Source organism: Anarrhichthys ocellatus, unplaced genomic scaffold (genome assembly GCF_004355925.1).
Source record: "Anarrhichthys ocellatus isolate YVR2014 unplaced genomic scaffold, GSC_Weel_1.0 scaffold614, whole genome shotgun sequence".
NCBI lineage: Eukaryota > Metazoa > Chordata > Actinopteri > Perciformes > Anarhichadidae > Anarrhichthys > Anarrhichthys ocellatus.
This window is the reverse complement of record NW_022280588.1, coordinates 1,162-24,744: the sequence shown is the minus strand read 5'-3', so window position 1 is coordinate 24,744 and position 23,583 is coordinate 1,162. Positions and strand designations below refer to the sequence as shown.

Sequence of the window (23,583 nt, the reverse complement as noted above, 5' to 3'; positions counted from 1 at the left end):
TGTGTGTGTGTGTGTGTGTGTGTGTGTGTGTGTGTGTGTGTGTGTGTGTTGCCGCCGTCATTCTCATCCCGTCAAAATGCTGAAAGCACAGACCAAAATCACTGTCATCTTTTCCAGCGGCAGAGGGAATGGACAGCATACACTATTATTTATCCATCTTAGGAAAGAGCTGGGCCTACCTCTCCCCATTTTGGAATCAAATGTAAATTGAGGGTAGTGTGCTGGGCTTCCCCACCCGTTTTATTTAGATCGGCATTTATTAGACCTGCTTTTCCTTCTTCCCCTTCCATAATCCATATAGACAACTACATTATGTAACTCATCTTAAATGACTTCCAATTCTAAAGAGTAAACATTCCAAATTGTTCTTGCCAGTCAAGAATGAAAATTGCGTGTAAATGTGTGTATGTTTGAGCATTTTATCATTTGGCTGGGGTGCTTTGCTGTGGAGAAGTGGAACAGAGGCGTTTCTTCTTTTATTTTTTTGAAGTGGATGATGTTAATGTTCATTCATGTTGGTGAATGTATCATGTGGAAAATAAATGGCTTATTGGTCCTGGCACCTGGCTCTGCCCACATGGCTCAGAGGAAGGCTTGAGCAGCTTCCTTTGAACCAGCTGGGTGATGTTCAGAATGCCTGTCTGTGTCAGCTGATTGGCTGTCCAGCACCAAGTCTCACCCGTCCTTTTTATGAAGCTCTGCCTTTAAACCCTAGCCAACGGGGCAGGTGGAGTGGATGTTTGCCTTTGGATTGGGGTGGGACTCAGGCTGCTGGAGGTCTAAAGCTGTCTGTGTTAGTAGATTTCCTGTTTTTCACAATCAATAAAAAAAAATGTCATCAACTCACACTGAAATACTGGTTGGATGTTATGTGAGTAAAGTATGGACAAATGTAAAGTTTATGTTTGGGCCTGGCTAAAGAGTTTTATCAAAAAATACATTGACCACTTCCATCGTCACCCAGGCAAAACTGTCTCACAGCAGGAGGAGCACCCGTGTGACGTACAGCATCGATGCTTCTCATAAGACCTGCCGGTGAGGGAGCGGGAACACCTTAGTTGAATGGTGCGATCAGTGATCTTATTGATTACATTTGTCCCCCTGTGTTTTCCATGGAAAGTAAAAAAAGTTCTATCTTCCTGCAGGGAAGAAACAGCTGAATTTACAAATGTTTGAAAATGAAAATCTTATCAGTTCAGTTAACACTGCACCCCATCATTGTTAGCAGCAGTCATCCTGCCGTCAGCATATTGAGAACCCTGGAGATGAGCTGTATATCACCATCTCTGAATACATTGAAATGTGTGAATCACTGGACTCCTTTAAGATCAACCAGAACTGAAAAGGCTGAAGCCTCCAGATAACTTTAATAAACCTGGGCCCCAGCAGAAATACTCTGACCCAAGTAAAAGCATGCAGTGATACAACAAGGCAAATATTCAATTAAAAGTCAACTTCAAGCAAATCTTACTAAAAGTACAGCAAAATGTACTCAAAGTATCAAAAGGATTATCACTGGTGATGCATAGATATGCACACAATAAAGACACCTTTAAATATTGTAGGTCGTTGTGGTTGGGATCATTTTCACTACTTTACATAGTGTTGGGCAAGGCTTGATTACCAACAAGAAAAAGGGCCCATATACCTCGGGGCCCCAGACCTCCAGGGGCCCAAAAGCCCCAGGTACACTGAGTCAGGTGGTTTGGGCCCCGTGGTCGGTTAATGAAGAACAAGTACTTTATTCAACCCTGCTGGTAGGCAGTTTAATCTATAAAATTGAATCATAGTTTGCAAACTGATCTCATGTTTTAATACTAACATGCTGCTAGTCAATATAGATGTTGACACTGTGCTGATGCTATGCGCTGCCTCATCAGTAGGTGTCCCTGTGAAACTAGGAAAAGACTGCAGTAAGTCAAACAAAATTGAAATACTTAAATTTACATATTAAAATATATTTCTTGTCTTCCATCACTGCAGAGCCCCTGCTGGAAAATATAATTGTAAGGGATCTATAACATCTTTCCAAATGTCCTCACGTCTCCCAACAGCTTAAGTGTCAATTTTTCGTTTCCACAGGTCTGTGGCATAAACAGTTATTTTCTGTTGTATTGTGGCGTGAAAGTGGCCGGTATGATAAAGTGCTACAGGCCTGCAGGGAAAGGGAGCAAACACAAAAATGAAGTTTGGGCTGGACAGGACATGCAGCAGTAAGAGATTTGGAAGAACACGAGAAGGTGTTTTATCCAACTGTGTTATGGCCTTTAATCCCTGTTTAATCACTTCTAGAAACTCTGGTAGTGGATCAGAAATCAAAATAAGAAAAGAAATAAAAGTGAGTGAGTCTGGTAAGTGAGGGATTTAAATATCGACCTTGTGCAGGATCGAAGGATCCAATAACAGTAAACACTGGCACTATCTTGAGAGTGGAAAAAACTCTCTAATTTCTTAAAAAAGAAAACAAGAGATAAGAGGAAGACTTACATTCCATTCAAAATGGAGTTTGTATTGTGAGAAATCATCATCTTCATCATCATCATCAAGGTCCCGCCTCCCAGAAATGGACCCGGCAGATCCCAAAGGATGAATTGGGCAAATTTAGAAACTGCCTATGGGTACATCCCAAGTCTCTTAATTGCATCCCCGTTTCCCTCACTTGCATCCTTTCCTTGCGTCTTAGTCCCTCCCACCAGGGATGCATGGAGGAAACCATGCAAGGAGAGAGGAACGAGGAATTATGTTTTAAGAGACATGAGACATCCTTTCCTCAGGTGCGTCACGTGAAGCGACGTCTGTTTCTGATGACGGTGGCTGATGATCACAGCAGGATCAGCTGTCAGTCGGCTTTAACAGCTGGAGAGACTTTTGATACGTTTGCGTCTGTTCACATGATCACTGTACTTAATAATAGTAACTAATAATACTAACAACTAATAAAGACACACAGTAATCACCACTGTAGAGGTGTTTCTCTCAGTAGTCTGTTAACAAACTGTGTCCTGTGTTCTGTTTATAAGCTCAGGATCGATTTCTACTGGCGGAATGCGATCGTCTTATATATGAATTATTTGCGTCTGTACATTTTGAAATTGTGACTGTGGCGTCATTATTAAATAACCCAGAATATGATTATTGTTTCTCTTAAATGATAAAACTCATCAAACACTCAGGAATGATGTAAAAAGTGTTTCATCTCTCCAGCTCTCTCTGACTTTAATTGTATTCATAATAAAAGTTATTGAGGGAAACATCAGATCATGAAAACACAAATCTTTCTAACAAATGAAGAAAGTTGTTTGTGGTCGTTTTGTTGTTCAGACTACAATGAACATTTATTTAAACCAGATGGTGAATCAGAAACCTAATCAAATATAAACTAGAGTTTATTCTGTGATCCGTCTTCACTCTGGTATGAAACTCAAGTCAGTCAGTCCGATCGGCTGCAGCGTCCAATCACATGACTGATGAACAATGAGGGGGCGTGTCGGCCATTAAAAGACTTCCTGGAAGTCTGTTCTCCTGGGTCCTCGCTCATGGCTCCTCCGAGGTCCCTCCTCCATCCTCGATCCTCGCTCCTCAGAGCTACATTAGAGCTTTGGGACGGCCGTCAATATGGCGGCGCAGAAACAACTTCCGGTTCAAGCGAGGATCGAGGAGCGAGGAAATGACAATTAAGAGACTTGGGATGTACCCCGTGTTAAATGGTAGAGTGTAATTCCTATACCAACCAGCAGAGAGCAGCATACTATGAAAAACAAACTAAACGTAGAAGAAGAAATGCGGAAGTGTGCGGTGTGTAAACAATCGAGTCATCGAGCTGTGACAAGAATGAACCCCTCCACTTGAAGTGTTAACCTGTCACGTTTTTAAAAGTATGAAGCACGTGTGAAGAATGGCGCGACGGTAAATGTAACGGTCCGAGCTGCGGTGTGCGTGCGGCCGCCATGCCTTATCTGGGCAGCGAGGACACGGTGAGGGAGCTGAGGAGAGCTCTGTGCAACCCCAACGTCCAGTCCGACCAGCTGCGCTACAGGAGCACCATCCTCAAAGTGATCAGGTAAGATACACCCCCCCCATCAAATACTGGACGTGCTTCTAATGAGCGGCTGTGGAGAAAATGAAAGGATAACTTGCCTCACTAACGTTACCTTAATACTACATTTACGATTCATTGTCATCATTTCAAAAATTGTCATATATCAACAAAAGACGTGTTGCTCTAAAGTTCAATGGATTCCAGTTTAGAATGTCCTTGCATGCTTGCATCATTGTCCTGTAACGTTCAACCTTTTCAGAACATATTAACAGGAAAGTAACTCCCAGTCAAATTGATACTAACACATCATAGTTCACATTAAATCGTCTCATCACGAGGTATGCTGAAAAATTATTGGATTCTTGTTCAGATCTGTGTTGTCTGTTAGCAGATACGCTTTGAAATGAAGACTTGGAAAAGTTTTCCGCTCCAATGTCACTATACACTGTAAAACGCAGATATGTTACATTACATTACAGTCATTTAGCAGACGCTTTTATCCAAAGCGACTTACAATTCAGATTCTATCACATTTCTATACCGTAGGCACAACTACGGGAGCAATTTTGGGGTTAAGTGTCTTGCTCAAGGACACATCGACATGCGACTAGCAGATCCGGAGCCGGGGATTGAACCGCCGACCCTCTGATTGAAAGATGGCCCTGCTATCCACTTAGCCACAGTCGCCCACATATGTCCCTAAATATGGCTTCATCTGAAAGATCTTTCTGTTTAGAGAGTCCTTCATTGATTGCGTATAACATATGAAGCCCTGTTACCACAAATTATTAAGGATAGAAATTTTCCACATTTCTCTGTTGTCCTGAATGACCAAAGGCGTTACTTCAAACGTTAAATGGAATGAACTGCAGAGGTCGGGTGGCACATGCAGACACACCAACCAGGAGGAGTTGCAGTAGTCTAGGCTCCAAATAACAAGAGCTTGGACCAGAACCTGCACCGCCTCCTGGTTGAGGAACCATTGTGTCCTCCTGATCTTGTGGAGGATGATTCTGCAGGAGGGTGCTGTGGAGATGTTGGCAGCGAAGGACAGCTTGTCATCCAGGGTCACATCCAGGTTCCTTGCAGTCAGAGTTGGTGACACAACAGAGATCTTGAGGGTGATGGAGAGGCCATGAACAGGAGATGCTGTCCCTGGGAGGAAGAGCAGCTCAGCCAATCATCATTCATTTTTAATTGCTCCAATAGTTTGGTTTACGACCAAATACCTTCCCAACATCCTCTGCTGTACTTTGTGTTTAGTGTTCATTAGTGAATGTTAACGCACTAGCATGCTAAACTAAGGTGTGTTGCTGTAGCTCTCCACACCACCGTGTATACATGTAGCCTAACAGAATGTTCCTCAGCTTTCCCCGAATGCTCTGTCTACCTTGCTTAAATTTCAGGTGTCCCTTTCATACCTGAAGGACAGTCCTCTCCTCTTTCATATAAAAGTACTTTAGATTCAACTATCTAAAGAGATGTCGGCTTCCAAATTATAACCCGCCTTTAGGGTTAACAGTGCAGTCTGGTTACATGACCCCCCCCCCCCCCCCCCCCCCCCCCCATCTCTCTCTCTGTCCCAGGGCGATGTCACAGGGTGTGGATGTATCAGGCCTGTTCAGTGAGATGGTGAAAGCCTGTGCCACAGTGGACATAGTCCAGAAGAAGCTGGTCTATGTCTTCCTGTGTTCCTATGCCACTTTGAACCCAGAGCTGTCTCTGCTGGTCATCAACACGCTGAGGAAAGACTGTCAGGACCCAAACCCCATGGTGCGCAGTCTGGCCTTGAGGAACATGACCAACCTCAGGTGAGGCACAAGCCGTCACATCGGCCTGTGACTGCTGGAATCATTCGGTCTTTGACTGTGTGATTGTGTGTCTGCGTGTTTCCCAGGTTACCCAGTCTGGTTGAGTATGTGGAGCAGCCCCTGACAGCAGGACTGAGGGACAGAGCCGCTTGTGTACGACGAGTGGCTGTTCTCGGCTGGGCCAAACTACATAATCTCCAACCCAACTCTGAGATAGGTAGGGGGGATGGATGGCTGTCCTGTTTCTATTTTTCATTCCCATTGCCTTTCTTTTTTTTCCCCCATTGTCTCAACACACAACACGCACATAAAGATTTTTTTAGAGACGCCATCGGGAGATGCATGTGCACGCAGGGGTTAGAAAACCAAGATAAATATCTTTTCATGCTCTCTTTATATGCATCCTACGATTCTTCCAGATGCTGCAGTGGTGAACGAGCTGTACGGCCTGCTGAGAGACCCAGACCCGGTGGTGATGGTGAACTGCCTCCGAGCTCTGGAGGAGATCCTGAAGGAGGAGGGAGGAGTGGCTATTAATAAGCCTATCACCCATCACCTCCTCAACAGGTTAGAATGAAGGAGAACCATGTCACTTAATTGAAGGGGCTGAAACAGGGAAGTATTTTTATGTGGTACACGTATGAGTGAAACGCGTGGACAGCGTTGAGGTTTTTAAACAATGCTGTGCATGGTGACGTTCACGAGGCTGATGGAGGCAGCTGAAACCCTTTTTTTGTTCTTTTTCATTTTAGCACAAAACCAAACTTCACCTAAATTTCAGCACCTTTCTTATACCTTCTAATTTGTTTTGCTTGGTATCTTTTATTTGCCAGACTAATCTGAGGAGGAGTAGATATGTCACAGTTATGCTCTGTACAAATATGGTGGCATAACTTCTTACCATACAGATATCTGATCTCTACTGCCACTGCCTCACTGCTTAAGAGTCACTTTATTTATGCAGGCAGGCAGGCACGTAAGGAGGCATATTACAGTCCGGCAATCTTTTTTTCTTTTTTTGTCAGAGCATTTGATTTATTGACTGCTGGCGGGATGTAAAGGTAAACAAAGAGATTACCAACCCTGGCTTCAATTAATGGTTTAATAATAATAAAAAATAGTTGAGATTTTTCTGCTTGGACCAAAGACACTTAGTAATTTAAAACAGCTGGCCACCATCGTTTTTAACAAATGTGACCTATTAAATCCTGACACAGAAGGAAATAGTGCATTTGTTTGGCGACTGTATTCAGCTGTGGATGATTCCACACTTGGTGCTCTAGTGAGTATTGCCATCGCAGCACAGTGTATGTGGGATTGGGTCAAAATAAACTACAGTGTGTTCTGCTTGATGGAACAGAGGAATAAGATGTATCCGGCATTAGATACACTCACACTCATCATATTTACACAAGTTTACAACATTGAGCACCGGCCATCCCAAAAATTTTGCAGTTAAGTATTTATGGTTTTAGCTCATGTTCCCACTGACAGAGTGAGCAGGTACTGGTGGTCAGCATTTTGCTCAAAGACACTTCAGCAGCATACCCGGCTGCCCTCCTAGTCTACATCTCTCTGTTTATCTGTCCTCCTAGGTTGAAGGAGTCGGATGTTTGGGGTCAGTGTGAGGTGCTGAAGATCCTCCAGCGTTACCGTCCACAGTCAGAGAACGAGCTGTTTGACATCCTGTCCCTGCTGGATGCCTCTCTGGTCAGCCCCCACCCCCCTGTCATGGCAGCTACCCTCAGCCTCTTCCTCTGCCTTTGCTCCAGCCTGCCTGCTGTCAGCCTGGCGGCCCTGGAGCGAGTCCATGGACCCCTGCTGGTCGCCTGCGGCAGCGTGTCCAGAGAGACGAGGTTCACTGCCCTCTGCCACATACAGGTCGGTGCTAATCCAAGTTATGAGGTAGAGGGTGTCAAAGTATTCCAGTTTGTGCACCTGGGGTTAATGCAGAATTTGACACTGTAGACTTCCACTCTGTCAGGAACTGGCACACAAAAAGCTGGAGGTCAAAAAAATGAAACAATCTATTGATTCAACAAAACAAATCAATGAGATGGGGACAATCAATAACATCAGAGATGTGTGTGAGGGCCAGGCTGAGTGGAATATAGTGTATGAAGATGCTAAAAGAAAAGACATGGCCAAGCAACAAACCACCTAGGAGCTAAGAGAGAGTCATGCAGACAGAACTGGACAGCTCTATAGGCTCATCAGCCCAGGTGAGATAATACTGGAAGGATCAGCAGCAAAGTGCAGGTGCACAGGTAAAGGTAAACACTTGAGATACAGAACTAAAACTAAATCTGTATAGACTATGAGGGTACTTTAAAGAGTAATAAGACTGGAAACAAACAGGTGGGAAAGTGAGCGTTAATGTTAGGCATGAGACAGCTCATCTGCTATAATGCTGTCTGAGCCGTTTATTCATTTTGTAGAGCCCAAAATCACAAATTTGCCTCAGAGGGCTTTACAATCTGTACACATACGACATCCTCTGTCTCAGGACCCTCACATTGGAATCTGAAAAACTCTCCCCAAAAACCCTTTAACAGGGAGAGACCTTAGGGAGAGCAACAGAGGAGGGATCCCTCTATCAGGAGGGACAGAATTGCGATACCGATGTGTACCGAATGAACAACATAACAGAGTTACAACACATTCAATGCATATGCCAGAACCACGGCAGGAGACAAGACCATGTTCCAGGTATAACCAGGATCCACGGAAACCTGCGAGGTGAGAAAGCACAGAGACTCTGGTGAAGAAGCAAAGTTAGTAATGTGGCCTATAGCAGGGGTCCTAGCTATAAACCTGAGTCAGCCCCGACTATAAACCTGAGTCAGCCCCGACTATAAACCTGAGCCAGCCCTAGCTATAAGTGTTAAAAAGTAAAGTCTTAAGCCTACTCTTAAATGTGGTGAGTGTGTCTGCCCCCCGGACTGAAACGGGAAGCTGGTCCAACAAAAGAGGAGCTTGATAACTGAATGCTCTCCCATCCTACTTTTTAAGACTCTAGGAACCACAAGTAACCCTGAATTTAGGGAGCGCAGCTCTCTAGTAGGATAACATTGTACTATAAGCTCCTTAAGATATGATGGTGCCTGACCCTTTAGGGCTTTGTAGGTAAGTAAAATGATTTTAAATTATGTTCTAGATTTTATAGGGAGCTAGTGTAGAGAAGCTAATACAGGAGTAATATGATCTATTTTCTTAGTTTTTGTTAGTACATGAGCTGCAGCATTCTCAATCAGCTGGAGAGATTTAAGAGACTTATTAGAGCAGCCTGATAATAAGGAATTGCGGTAATCTAGTCTAGAATTTATTTGACCAATGTTTAGTTGATAGGGCTGCAAGAATACAGGCCACCTCACCAACAACATGGTAGAAACGCTGCTTAGTTGAGTCAGCATCACCTTCAGCTCTTTTACACTTCCAGTTGTCCGAAAATGAAGGCAAAGCTTTCGGTGCCAAGTTTTGGTCTACAATCCGGTCGTACACATCGTCTCTCAACTCCAACTCAAGTCTCGCATCTCAAGTTGCTAATCGGACTGTGAGCAGTGCACGGAGAAGGTGTTGATATCCGCTGGCTACTCCTGAACTCCAGAAATATAACCTCTGTCCCCCAGAGGCGTATCTGTCATCAGACCGATAGCCAATGGGTTATGAGGTTGCTACCACATTAACACAGAGAGCAGACACACGGTGCACACACACCTGAATTAAGGGACAAGGTCGCACAAGCAAGATAGGACTTCATCAGATTGAATTGTTTTCTTACGTTTGGGCATAGAGATCATATAGTCTCTCGCAGAAAACCGAGCTTGAAACGGCAAACGTGCTACTGGTAACAAAACAAGAACCTGATGGCCTGAACTGAACTGGTGCTGCTCAGCACGGCCATCAAACAATGTAGTGTTTCTTTAGCTAGTTGACAAGCTACAAACAGGCTAAATACTTCTTATTTGCACGGCCACATGCAAACTATATGCAACTCTAGATATCTAGTATAACATAGCATTTAAGCACTCCAGCCCTTTCCAAATAGAACAGAAGGACAGAACTAATGGCATTGCTCTTAATTCTTACCATTAGTAAGAATCATCGTTTGCTTGTGTGTGCTGAGGGGATATACAAAGTAATATTTCCTGCATAACAATTTTGATGGGTTGATGGATTTCTTTGTCAGTGGAAATCTCTTGTCAGATGGATGTGTGGACACATTTTGAGGAATGAAATGGTGTCTGTGTGTTTCTCCAGCTGCTGTTGCGCTCTCTCCCTGGCCTCATGGGGGCGCACTACAAGCGTTTCTTCTGCGGCTACGCTGAGCCAGCCTACATCAAGCAAAGGAAGATGCAGGTAGTTCAATGTTTGTTTTTTTCCTTTATATTATTTGGTTTTTCTACTCTTACCACAGCTATGCTGCCATTTACTATTTTTGTGAATAAAGCTGTATCGCCCAGCTGAAACTAGAGTTAAAACGCGTCACTTTGAAAGAGGGAAGCTTGATTGATTTTGGCAGAAAGAATGTACCTTACAGATTACTGGACTAACACCATTTCTCTCACGGTTTAGAGGATGCTTTTGTGTTTTTAGCCTCAGGATCATGGTTTGCTTTGTGCTGGATTATTTGTAGTCCATATAGTGAAACCATGTGGTTCTTAATCATCACGTTATTCTTAATCCAGTTCTAATGGTTTTAAAAAGGCCAGCACCACTTGGGCTGTTCAGCCTACACACTGCAAATTCTTCTTCTATGGCTAGCCCTGGGCTAAGAGTTGACCCTGAGATAACTTAGCCCTTTTTCACACACACATTGTTAACCTAAGACTCGGGCTATATTCACACTGCACTTCTACTAGCCCTGGTTTAAATGTCCGTTGGAACACATTGCTCATTTTTACAGTCTAGAACACACGTATCAAACTCAAGGCCCGCGGGCCGAATCCGGCCCGCCACGTCATTTTATGTGGCCCGCGAATCCACCAGCCAAAAAAAAGTTTTTTTTTTTTTTTTTTTTTAATTTTGGAAAAAAAAATTTAAGTTAGATTTGAAAATAAAAATATCCCCATGGTCGAAATTCTGAGATAGAAAGTTGAAATTATGAGATAGCATGTTGTCTGTGTACCGACATTAAAACTATCACAACAGGTGGACAGGAGAGGGAACAGCCCGTAAAGCAGTTTTCCAACAAGTGATTGCGTTGAAAAAGATCGACAAATAATCCCAAAATGTCCACGAAGAGAAAAATTGATGCAGAGGGAAGAAAATGTAATTTAAGATGGGAAAGCGAATACATGTCTGTGCTTCAGGGAGAAAAACGGGTGTGTCTTCTGTGTTATGATGCGTGTCGGTGATGAAGGATACAATTCACGTCGGCATTTTGACACCAAACACGGAGCTAAATTTAGCCTCCAAGAAAAACATAAAATTGTCCAAGAATTTAAAGGCAGACTGCAATCACAGCAGAATATATTTACAGAAGCTACAGCCCAGTGCACGCTAAAGGTACAGTATGTGAGCAGGTGAGCTCCGACCAGATACAGACTTTTACAAATGTCAGTTTGTGAAGAAAGACCATCGCAGACCGAGTTCACGAACTAGCAGGCAATCTAACAACACAGCTAGCTAAGAGACGAGATACATCATCTATCAACGTTTGTAAGAGGCTCAAGGCAGACTTGACTCTCAGTGAGGAGCTCTTGGATGTAGCTGCCATGCACGGGACGACGGCAGGGCGGGACATTAGTGATGCAGAGAGGTGACAAAAATAGCTTTGAACAAAGTTAATGTAATAACTTGTGTTTGATGATATTTGTCTTTGTTATTTTCTTTAAAAGTTTGATCTTTGATAGAGTAATGTGGGTTTCTTAACCCTAAATTAAAATGATTTATGTTATAATAACAGAAATGTGCTTAAATATCATTTTACATTTATATAACTAGCATGTACAATATTTTTACACTTGAATAAACAATAATCAAATGCAGAGAGAGTTATTTAACAATATGTTAGGAGTAGTTACAGTTATACAGTCTTACAGTTACAACCGGCCCTTTGAGGGAAACCATGATGCTGATGTGGCCCGGACTGAAAATGAGTTTGACACCCCTGGTCTAGAATGACTACTCTTAAACAGATTGGACAACAAAAAGGTGACCCACATTCCATTGTTTACTTTAGCCCGGTTTGTTAGCTTGATTTTTTTAGGGAGTAACCTTGACAATTGACTAAACAAACGCCAGGGTTGTCCAACTTTGGAATGTGCCAGTGAGAAAACCTTCTTAGCACCAATCTAACAGCTCACTTAACCCGGGGCTAAGGGTCGCCTGAAAAGCCCTTACAGCGGTATGTTCCATGTTGTTGCATTCACATGCAATCTGTGTGCCTTTATGTTCATAGTTGTGGTATTCATAAGTCTAAACATAATAATACATTTTATTTATAGAGCACTTTTCAGAATATTCAAAGACACTTTACATTAAAATCATCATATAAAAAAGCTATACACTAAAAACATAAAACACACAATATTGGTCACATATTAAAAGCAGTTCTGTAAAGGTGGGTTTTGATTTTGGATTTGAACATGGAAAGATCGGTGCAGTCTCGCATGTGTTTGGGGAGAGAGTTCCAGCGGGAGGGGGCAGCTATGGAGAAGGCTCTGTCGCCCCATGTCCGGGGCTTGGTCCTGAGTGGAAGAGACAGGAGGTTGGCATCAGAGGAGCGGAGCCGACGTGGAGTGTGGTGGTGGAGCAGGTCGGTGAGGTAGGAGGGGGCCTGATTGTGGAAGGCTTTATGAGTCAGGAGAAGGACTTTATATTGGATCCGTTGTGGGACGGGGGGCCAGTGGAGATTCTGGAGAACAGGGGTGATGTGATCACGGGAGCGGGTGAGCAGGCGAGCAGCAGAGTTCTGGATGTACTGGAGTTTAGTTAGGATTTTGGATGATGTGCCATGAAGAATACTGTTGCAGTAGTTGATTCTGGAGGTGATGAAGGCGTGGATCAAAGTTTCAGCAGCAGATAAGGAGAGTGATGGGCGGAGACGGGCTATGTTTTTGAAGTGGAAAAAGGCAGTTCTGGTGATTTGGTTAACGTGGTGTTCAAAGGAGAGGTTGCTGTCGAACATGACTCTGAGATTGCGGATGTGTGGGGAGGGAGACAGAGTGGAGTTGTCGATGGTGAGGCAGAAGTTGTGACTGGTTTTAGTGAGGGATTTGGGACCGATGATGATCATGTCAGATTTATCACAGTTGAGTTTGAGGAAGTTGGTTTGCATCCATGATTTAATGTCAGTGAGGCAGTTGGTCAGAGTGGAGTGAGTAGCAGTGGTAATGGCTTTTGTGGAGATGTAGAGCTGGACATCATCGGTGTAGCATTGGAAGTGGAGACCATGTTGACGTATGATATTACCCAGAGGGAGCAAGGAGAGGATGAACAGAAAACATAGATACAGGCATGACAGGATGAGTGCCGATTTGAAGAATCAAATGTACATTTTTAGTTAAGATTTCAAAAAGAGTTTATTGGAGTTTCTACCATCCATCTCAGAGGGCTTCTCTGGGATCAAGGAGCAACATTACACTTTAACACTTTATACAAGAACACAAGCACAACACAGTCCCTGGGTCTGCATACCTGAGATGTGTGGAGTGCAAGTTGAAATAGTTAACATATGATAGGACACAGCCATGAGTTTAGGAATAGTATTTCACCTACTTTTTAAAACTTAGCCCACACTCACTAATGTAAACTCAAACTTCTAATAAAGGGGTGTTGCTGTACACCCTGTCGAGCCACTTGTTCGGCAATAGTTTTTCAAACTGGTACTGTAGTACAATACTAAATTACTGGAGTTCCCCCTTCACCATTCAAGGATATCCACAGTTACTAGCCTGTGTTGCAAGTAACAGTGCTGAACAAGCAGTAATAGTGAAGCTAACACTGTTGTGTTTGCAGGTGCTGGTGGAGCTGGTTAATGATGACAATGTAGCAATGTTACTGGATGAGCTGAAAGGATACTGCACTGATGTCAACACTGACACTGCCCAGGCTGCAATCTCAGCTATAGGTAAACACACAGCCATACTCTTTTGTGGCAGCATAATGCATGACTATGCACACTTTTGTCTTCTTAACCATGTCTCTATTACAAGACAAACACTTCCAGGCAGTCACTTTTGTACATCTTCTTTTCTACTAGCTCACAGTAACACACTTTTTATACAAACAAAACATCTGCTGTATTATCACGTTGTTTTCATACTAATAGGAAGAGTCCAGTGAAGTTTAGTCGGATGGCTAATGTCTCCTGTGTGGATTGGTTCCAGGTCGTATTGGACGGAGCTACAGCGACAGATGTCTGGAGATTCTTACTGGACTGCTTGGCCTCAAACAGGAGCACATCACTTCTGGTAGAACTCATTCCCCCCACACATACAGCGGGTAACATAAGTGTCAACATTTTTCTCAGTAAATATATTTCTAAAGGTGCTATTGACATGATATTTTCACCAGATGTCAGTAACAACCCAAGTAATCCATACATACAACGAAAACCAAACAAATACGTTCAGAAATTAAATTATGTGTAATAAAATGGAATGACACAGGGAAAACGTATTGAACACGCTTACTGAAATGTATTTAATACTTCGTACAAAAGCCTTTGTTGGTAATGACAGCTTCCTGTATGGAGAAACTAGTCGCATGCATTGCTCAGGTGTGGTTTTGGTCCATTCTTCCACACAAACAGTCTTCAAATCTTCAAGGTTCCGTGAGCCTCTTCCATGAACTCTGATCTTTAGCTCTTTCCATAGATTTTCAATTGGATTCAAGTCAGCTGATCGGCTGGGCCATTCTAGCAGCTTTATTTTCTTTCTCTGAAACCAATTGAGAGTTTCCTTGGCTGTGTGTTTGGATCATTGTCTTGCTGAAATGTCCACCCTCGTTTCATCTTCATCATCCTGGTAGATGGCAGCAGATTTTTATCAAGAATGTCTCGGTAGATCCTTCCATTCATCCTTCAATTATATGAAGTCTGCCAGTGCTGTATGCTGAACAACAGCGCCACACCATGATGTTCCCACCTCCAAACTTCACTGTTGGTTTGGGGTGATGTGCAGTGCCATTTGACCTCCAAACATGGTGTGTGTTATGGCATCCGAAGAGTTCAATTTTGGTCTCATCTGACCAGATTATATTCTCCCAGTACTTCACAGGCTTGTCTAAACGTTGTGCAGCAAACTTTAAACGAGCTCCAACATGCTTTTTCTTCAGCAATGGAGTCTTGCGTGGTGAGCGTGCATACATGCCTTTACGGCGGTTGAGTGCATTACTTATTGTTTTCTTTGAAACTATTGTACCTGCTAATTCCAGGTCTGTCTGAAGCTCTCCACAAGTGGTCCTTGGCTCTTGGACAACTCTTCTGATGATTCTTTTCACTCCCCTGTCAGAAATCTTGCGAGGAGAACCTGGCCGTGGCTGGTTTATGGTGAAATGATGTTCTTTCCACTTCCTGATTATGGCCCCAACTTTCTGTAACCAATGCCATCAGTATGTTTTGCAACAATAAGGTTGCGAAGGTCTTGAGACAGCTCTTTGCATTTACCCATCATGAGATGTTTCTTGTGGGACACCTTGGTAATGAGACATCTTTTTATAGGCCATCAGTTGGGACTGAACCAGCTGATATTCATTTGCACGACAAGGGGCAGGAGTGCTTTCTAATTACTGATAGGTTTCAGCTGGTGTCTTGGCTTTCCATGCCTTTTTGCACCTCCCTTTCTTCATGTGTTCAATACGTTTTCCCTGTGTCATTCCATTTTATTATACATAACTTAATTTCTGAACTTATTTGTTTGGATTTCTTTGTATGTATGAATTACTTGGGTTGTTACCGACATCTGGTGAACATTTCATGCCAATAGCACCTTTAGAAATATATTTAGTGAGAAAAATGGTGACGTGTTCAATACTTATTTTACCCACTGCATACATACTGTACTGTCCAGAATAGGCAGTTGATTCTGTAACAATTGCCAGCAACTATTTTTCCACATTGTGTGTCTCTCTCTCCTCCCCCCCTCCCCCCCACTCCTCAGCGGTGGTGCAGACGATGCGTGACCTGGTCTGGGTGTGTCCTCAGTGCAGCGACACTGTGTGTTTGGCTCTAGAGGGCTGCGAGGAGATGCTGCAGGACAGCCAGGTCAGACCAGAGCTGCTGCCACATCCGCACACAGTAGAGATTCTTGTCTTGGTGTTTTAGTTGTGCTCTTCTCACTGGTATTGTATTGTGAACATGGCCCTGGGTCACTTGCAGTCATTTTCATCTCTTTCAGGGACATTTTGCAGGATAATCACACAACGTTGCTATTGTAGTTAAAACCTGTACTGCAGCATTTTTACAAGCTGGAGGGGAAGAGAGGCTCTCTCATACCCGTCTCCTTCGATGTTTTACTAAATACTTTAGGGTACTATGTAAAAAAAGTAAAGACAGCCAGTGACAGTAACAGTGGTGGAAGAAGTACTCCGATGACTCTGTGACTAATGGGATGTTTTTTTAATAGATCCAGTATTGAGGGAGAATGCTACAGCTGGCTGCAGCTAAACAGGCTGCAAGGGCAAAATAACGATACACTAACGGGGCATGTTCACTAAAAGTTCTTGTTTTTACCACTGACGAGCTAAGCCCCCCGGGAAGAGGCTTTGAAGCAGATTTTACATATTAGCCAAACAGTTGGGTCTGTCAGTGATGTCATGGGGCCCATGGGGCCCATGGGGAAAGAGACGCCCAGTGTGAATACTTGATTAGCCCTTATTTAAATCATTAGGTCCTAAAAGTTGTGGAATTCACCAATTGTTGAAACCGGAGATATTTTCCAACTTTAGTTTGACTGAAGTAAGACATATTATCATTAATATACCAAAACTAAAAGGGCTCATTGGGCGGAATGCCCCATTTCTGAATGTGTATTATATAATTGGATTGTAATTATTGATGCATTTATATGCTCATCACTTTCATGTTGCAGCATTTAAGATGGCGCAAATTTGTATTACTGTATATACTGCAGCGTAGCTTGTGAATTTCCCAGAGTTTCAAGAAAGTCTTATCTTAAGCTATCATAAATCATCTGCATTTATTTGTTGATAATAGTTTAGATTATTTATCTAAATCGGCAAAGCTACTGGTAACTAAAGTTACTACAATATTTGCCCCTGAAATTCAATAGAGTGGAAGTATCTCAAAAAACTCCTTCCAAGATGTACTTAAGAGTATATGTAATTAGTTACTTTCCATCACGGTTCCTTGGGCCCGTCTGGTCTGGTCTGGTCTCGTCCCGTCTCGTCTCTTTCCTCCACCATGTATATGAAAACATCACTTTGCATTTGGTTTACCTACATGACTGCCACATTTTCATATGCAAAGCTCATAAGAGAAACCCAGCAAATAAAATCTAGGTGTATGTGTGCGCAAACAAAGTCTCCACCGCTTCCTTCTCTGTTACGGTTGTTTGTCTTCCTCAGCCTGCAGTGTTTGTTGAAGCATCCAGATCCTTGACTTAAGTAATCGCAGCAATACCTCAACATAAACACCGGCCTTGACTCATTTATTCTAGAAGCTTACTGATTTTGAAATGATATCCAGCCCTTATGACTGTGTATCACGTCCCCTGCGTCACCACACTCACTACTAGTGGTCAACAACTCCACAGGGTACCTTCAAATGTGAGCAGAAATCTGATCACCCAGAGTAATGCAAAACATATCAGTAGGTGTCAAGGGCATTTTATATTTAGTCTAAATCCTCTGTTCATTCTCCTGATCCTTGTTTAGGGCAGGCAAGCCTTGCTGTGGTTGTTGGCTGTGTATGGGGAGCGAGTCTCCAGCGCCCCGTACACATTGGAGGTGTTCATTGATGGAGTGAGGAGCGAGGCCTCTCTGGGAGTCAAGATGGAGCTGCTGACGACCACTATGAGGCTGTTTTTGTGCCGGCCTGCTGAGACACAAGACATGCTCGGAAGACTGCTGCACTACTGCATAGGTGTGTGCGTACTTGTACATTCATCTTTGTTAGAATCCAATTTGAGTTTTAGACCTTGAGGGTGAGGACATTTTTGGAAAGTGAGGACATGTTGGCCTGTCCTCACCAAGTGGCAACCACCAGTGATGAAAAATGAAGCCAACATGGAAGTGTCAAAACTGCAATTCCTTAAATGGCAACTTGAGGCTGGCTCCAAAAAGGACTCAATCTCTGATTGACCGCCATTTTATAATTTCCAACTTTACAGCAGAATGGGGTTTACAGCCTGATACAGAAAACGGGTCTCTACAGCTAATATCCACTTTCGTGACAACTGTACAGGGTTTTTTTTTTTAATATATATAAATCACCTGTTAAAATGATATTATGGTTTACAGTTATGGGTGGGGCATGGCTGCTTTGAGGGACAGGTGCTACTCCCTCTGCTGCGTCACCTGGGCTGTCTTGGCTCCAACAACAATCCACCTTGTTGCTCATTTTTGGATTAGTCGGGAGATAGGATGGTCGACAGCCGGAGCTACCCATTTTGAGTTTAACAACGCCTCCTCAGAAACCCATGGGCCCCTATCTTTTCTACAGTCTTGGGTCCTCACCTTCAGAGGGACCTTTTAAAGACTTGTTTGAAGGTTCAGATTTGGTTTTAAATCTCACGTTAAATTAGGTTTAGGTTGGGATAAAGCTTGTGGTTAGGCATTTAGTTGTGATGGTTAAGATTAGGGTAAGGGGCTCGGGAATGCCTTACGTCAATAAGTGTCCTCACAAGTATAGAAGTACAGGGTTGTGTGTGTTTTGCGTGTGCGGTGTAAAAGAGAACGGGGGATAGCATTGTCACACTTTGTGTTTTCCAGAGGAGGAGACGGACATGTGCGTGCGTGACCAGGCACTTTTCTACTACCGCCTGTTGCATTGTGGGACAGAAGAGACGCGTAAGGTCCTCCAGGGTCGGAGGTCAGATCCTTCTCTGGGTGTTCTGATTGGCCGCCCCGCGGAGCCCATCAGCCAGTGGGCCTACAGCTTTAACACTCTAGAGCCTCTGACGCAGGGCTGCGTAGAGACCGAGCCAGCCAGCAGAGGAAGCCCTGAACATGTGACCTTTGACCCCAAGCCTAACACTGACCTCTCGGACACACTGAACTGTAGCCAAATTGAGAAAGTTCATTCAGGTGAGTGAAGACATTAAAATCAAGCTTTGCTGTCAACAGGGACCGATAACAGAGTGTGATTTTCTCTTCAGCTGTTGCTACGTGCTTCTGGAAAGCTAAAGTCCTCTTCCAAGGCCTTGAAAATGTAGATTGAATGCCCAAAGCAGGGGCGATGGGGGGCGCAATCGGAGGCAGCATCAGCACCCTGTGGCTCAAAGGGGCGGCTGTGACTTTTTTTAAATCTTCCAATCGGAAGATCGGCGGTTCGATCCCCAACTCATGTCGATGTGTCCTTGGGCAAGATACTTAACCCCAAATTGCTCTGGAATGACTGGAAAGTGAATGTGAATTAGTTTACAGTCCTGATGGGCAGGTGGTGCCTTGCATGGTAGCCCCTGCCATCAGTGTGTGAATGGGTGTGAATGATGACCTGTAGTGTTAAAGCAGTTTGAGTGGTCGGAAGACTAGAAAGGCGCAATACAAGTACAGTCCATTTAGCATTTACCCTAATCATTCTTCCAATAAAGGGCATACATTTTACACCCCTGGTGCTAAGAAGTTAGAAAGCACGATGCTGGACTCCCCTTTCACATCAGCCTGTTGGCGCTTGTTGCACTTGAGAAGTTCTTGAACCTATTTGCTCCACAACTGAGGGGCAAAACGCTGTGGTGAGGTTGGACAACACCACAGTGGTATCAGATCCCTTATGCTGCACTGGGTCCTTCTCCTAGCCTTCATTACCCGCTTCAGAAGAATGGATTTAAAACAAGTAAACACTGGTGTGTTTTGTGAAGAATTGTTTTACATTGCTGTTGCTTGTTTGGTTAAATTAGTGTCTTATTGCTCAGGCAGATTTCAAAATGTATGCATATACATGTAGTGGTTTTGCTTAATCTCTTTTTTTTTTTACTTTTTAGAATTTTGTTTGCCCTATTGGTAGATTACTTCTTGTTTGTGTGTGCACGTGTTAAAATGTGTTAAACTGAAAATTCAATGAACTTCATAAACAAAATAAACTAACACAATATCATGTGCAATAAGTAAAAGGGTCTGAATACTTTCTGAAACCACTGTAGCTACTCGTCTCCACTGTGATACTACTGAGGTCACAAATATGGTCATGCTACTTTAAATGGGTTCCCAAGGATCAAGCTTACATATTAAGTTGTGTTATTTTGGTCAAAGACAGCGCGTTTCCCCCCCCCCCCCCCATGGTTAAGGTCCATTTCTGGGAATGCAGTGCCATTTTTAATCACAAATCTCTTCCTCTGGCACTCATCCTAACTCCATTCCCTTTGTCCACAATTCGGCTCCCTGTTGCTGCATCCTTATTCTTTCTTTCTTTTTTTCCCCTATACCCTTTCCACCATCTCTTTGTCCTCCCATGTCTTCTCCAGGCTCAGACAGTACCAGTGGGTTTACCTACTCCTCTGCTAATGTCCTGGCTTCCAGCCTCGCAGCGCCCCTCAGTTTGTCCCTCTCCCCTGCTCTCAGCCCAGAGGAGTTTGAGCGTCTGTGGATGCAGCGACAGGCTTCGCATGCTGACCAAGGTGATTAAATGGAAGGAGATCCTTTCATGCCAAAAGCTTCCTCTTCATGGGACAGGTATTGTGGTTGACAGGAGCAAACAGGCCTGCTGTAAAAACTCCAAAACCAGTGTGAAATCTCCAGTTGTGGAATGTATCCAAGTAAAGTTACTCAAGTAGTGTTCTTAAGTACAAATTGGATTTACATGTACTTTTTAAAATCTTTTCTGTTCATGCTACTTAATACTTATACTTCAGTTGGTCTGCTTGACATCAGTTTCTCTGACTGTTTTGTTGCGGCTAGGTGCTGAGAAGCTAGAAGAGGAGGAGGATTATGTGTGCATGGAAGAACAAATCCAATGCCCTGCCATACCTCACTGCTCACCACAAAGCCTTCATGCTGCGATGCAGCTGGTCAATATCCAGACACTGGCCTTCACGCCGCCACACACACTCCCCTGGAGGGTCTACCTGTACACACACACCCAGCACGCACACTCTGGTGAAGCACCCCGCATCACGCTCATAGTCGGCGAGCTGCTGTACACTGGAGAGGCAAGTCGGAGGGTAGTAGAAATAAAGAAAGGCACGGAGGATGGGGATGTGGCGGAAGAGGAAGCTGGGCTCAGTGGGAGAGTGTTGGTGAGAAAAGATGGGGAAGATGAGGAAGTAAAAGTGACTGTTAAACAGAAACCAAGAGATGACAAAGCTCTGAAGGGGTTTCTCTCCATCCTCACCACTGTGCTGCACACACTGTCCCCAGAGAACAATTAAATATGCACGACACACACATACAAACATATTGTACTTGCTGAAAACGCCCGCTGACCACACTCATTCCCTAACCCTGACTTTAAAAAGCCCCTAAGCAATGGCAAAAGTTACAAGGCTCAAATTGGACTTCAGGAAACCACAGGCAGAAATTGCATCTATGAGTGATGAAAGCATTTGCATTTTGTATATTTTAAGTTGTATTAGCTGAAATAATTGTGATGTGATAGTGGAGTCTTTACAGGTGTAGCATGAAATTTAACAATATCGCATTTAATGAATCAACTTTAGGCGGTGGCCATCTCTTCAGTTTGCTGTGTTTTCAGTCATAAATTCAGGTTATGTGAGGCTTTGGCCTGATGGAGGCACTGTTGATGACTTGTGCTGAATCATTGCACAATATCAGATTCTCTGTTTTCTTGTTTCCTCTTAAGGACTGAGAGAAAATATAGTTTGTATGCCCTGATGGAAGTAACCACCTTACTCATATACAGGATGCCGAGCTAGACAAGGGCCCTGATACGGGAGGTTCTTTCTTTTATTTGTTGTGTGTACACCTGTGAGCTGTGGTCAGAGGCTCCCAGATGTCTAGACTTAGCCTTAAATGTAGTTCATATCTCACTGAGCTTTGTGTGGGCTGTCATTATAACGGATGGGTAAAGGTAAAGGCAACGCATGAAGTGACTTAAAATAATAAAACATGTGGATTCCTCTTGCATTGTTGTTTTTCTGTTTCAATAAGTCAGTATGTCTGTTGTGAGAGGCCATTGAGGTCATTCACTAAATACAGTAACTCTGCGGGTTGTCTATAGTCACGCAGGCGGTTACCGTTCAACAGTGACGACACGCGCTGGATTAGATTACGCCCCGGCCACCAGGTGGTTTGTACTCACGCCCATACAGCGTGCGGGTGTGTGGGACCCAGAAGAACCAGTAGCATTCAATTTAACACAATGTGGTAACACGGAGGTTCTCTCCTATGTAGCACCATCAGCGCGCGAATCATTTCTTTCCTCTCCCATGATGCCTGTGATTTTCCGTGCCTTATAAACACACTATACGGAGCTTATTCACCGACTGACGTGCCGTTGCTGAAGCTGAGCTGGCTGAAGGAGGTGAGTGGACACAAGTTTCTACTTTAACAGTTCCCTTTACGATAAATTACGCAAACCAGTTGCTTTTATATATCCACTGACAGGGTTAGCATGTACGACACATTTGGCCAACTCTTTTAAATGTTTTTTTCTTATGAAGGCGTACGTGTTATGTGTACATATTTAGTATTTTTGAAATGAACGACCTTATTACTGTGTTATTAACACGTACGGCTGTGTTTTTGGTGAAAACGATAGTTGAACGTAGTTCGGCTACTAAATATCAGCTGGCTAGGTTCGCTATTGAAACAACATAGTGAACAGTCGGAAACGTACTTCAGTGGAACAGAATCCACGTAACTGCCTGCATACTAGTCATTCTTATGTTTGTCAATGAATAGCCTATCCACGTAGATACTGGTTCTCAATAATAACCAACAATACAACTTTGTGTATCCTTCAATGATGGAAAAGTCTGTGGTTACCTCTAGACATCCCTTGAGAACGTTACTGTTGGGCTAGCTACAGTTGTCTTGTGACGTTAGCCATACTTTATTATGGCTACTAACGTCACAAGATAATGTAAAAAAACGCGTCCCTTCAACAATTTAGGTAGAAAGATATTGACAGATTCGGAATTCCCGGTTCAATAAATCGTTAACGAAACGTTGCTAAAATACAAACGATACCTCCTTGTAACCGTAGTGAGGTAGACAACAAGCTACAACCTTAATTTAATTAAAACGGGCCGTCTTACGGACTCCTCCGAGCTGGACAATCGGCATTGGTCTCAATGAGCGGCCGGCTGCGAGGCGAGTGCGCAGGGACCGTCTACAAAGTGCAATGCGGAAAATACCTACTACAACAATATTCAATAGCTTCACTGTCATGCAATGTAGTGTAACCAAAATCACTTCACACATCAATGGGCTCCTCCTTGTTGTACTACAAGTGTTATTTTGAAAAAATATGATTTAGATTAATTTTAGTGAATATTTATTGAAAATAATAATCAATAGCTTTACTGTTGATAGGTGTAGCATGACCAAAATCACTTCATACATCAATGGGCTCCTCCTTGTTGTACTACAAGTGCTATTTTGAAAAAATATGATTTAGATTAATTTTAGTGAATATTTATTAAATAATAA

At 43.3% G+C, this 23,583-nt stretch overlaps 1 protein-coding gene across 2 annotated transcripts; it reads left to right on the top strand.

Moving 5' to 3' along the window:
- The first annotated feature begins 3,718 nt into the window (after positions 1-3,718).
- LOC116376796 (AP-4 complex subunit beta-1-like) lies at positions 3,719-22,054 on the top strand. Of its 2 annotated transcripts, XM_031838278.1 has the most exons (13): positions 3,721-4,060; positions 5,626-5,850; positions 5,937-6,067; positions 6,270-6,417; positions 7,446-7,731; positions 10,111-10,209; positions 13,813-13,924; positions 14,184-14,267; positions 15,957-16,060; positions 17,692-17,899; positions 18,748-19,062; positions 20,439-20,591; positions 20,872-22,054. In XM_031838278.1, exons 1-13 carry the CDS (start codon positions 3,948-3,950, stop codon positions 21,339-21,341), a joined length of 2,448 nt encoding a protein of 815 aa, XP_031694138.1. In that variant the 5' UTR covers positions 3,721-3,947; the 3' UTR covers positions 21,342-22,054. The 2 variants fall into 2 exon arrangements, with proteins under 2 accessions (XP_031694139.1, XP_031694138.1); XM_031838279.1 differs by lacking the exon at positions 18,748-19,062 and having other exon boundaries at positions 3,719-4,060.
- The last annotated feature ends 1,529 nt before the right edge of the window (positions 22,055-23,583 follow it).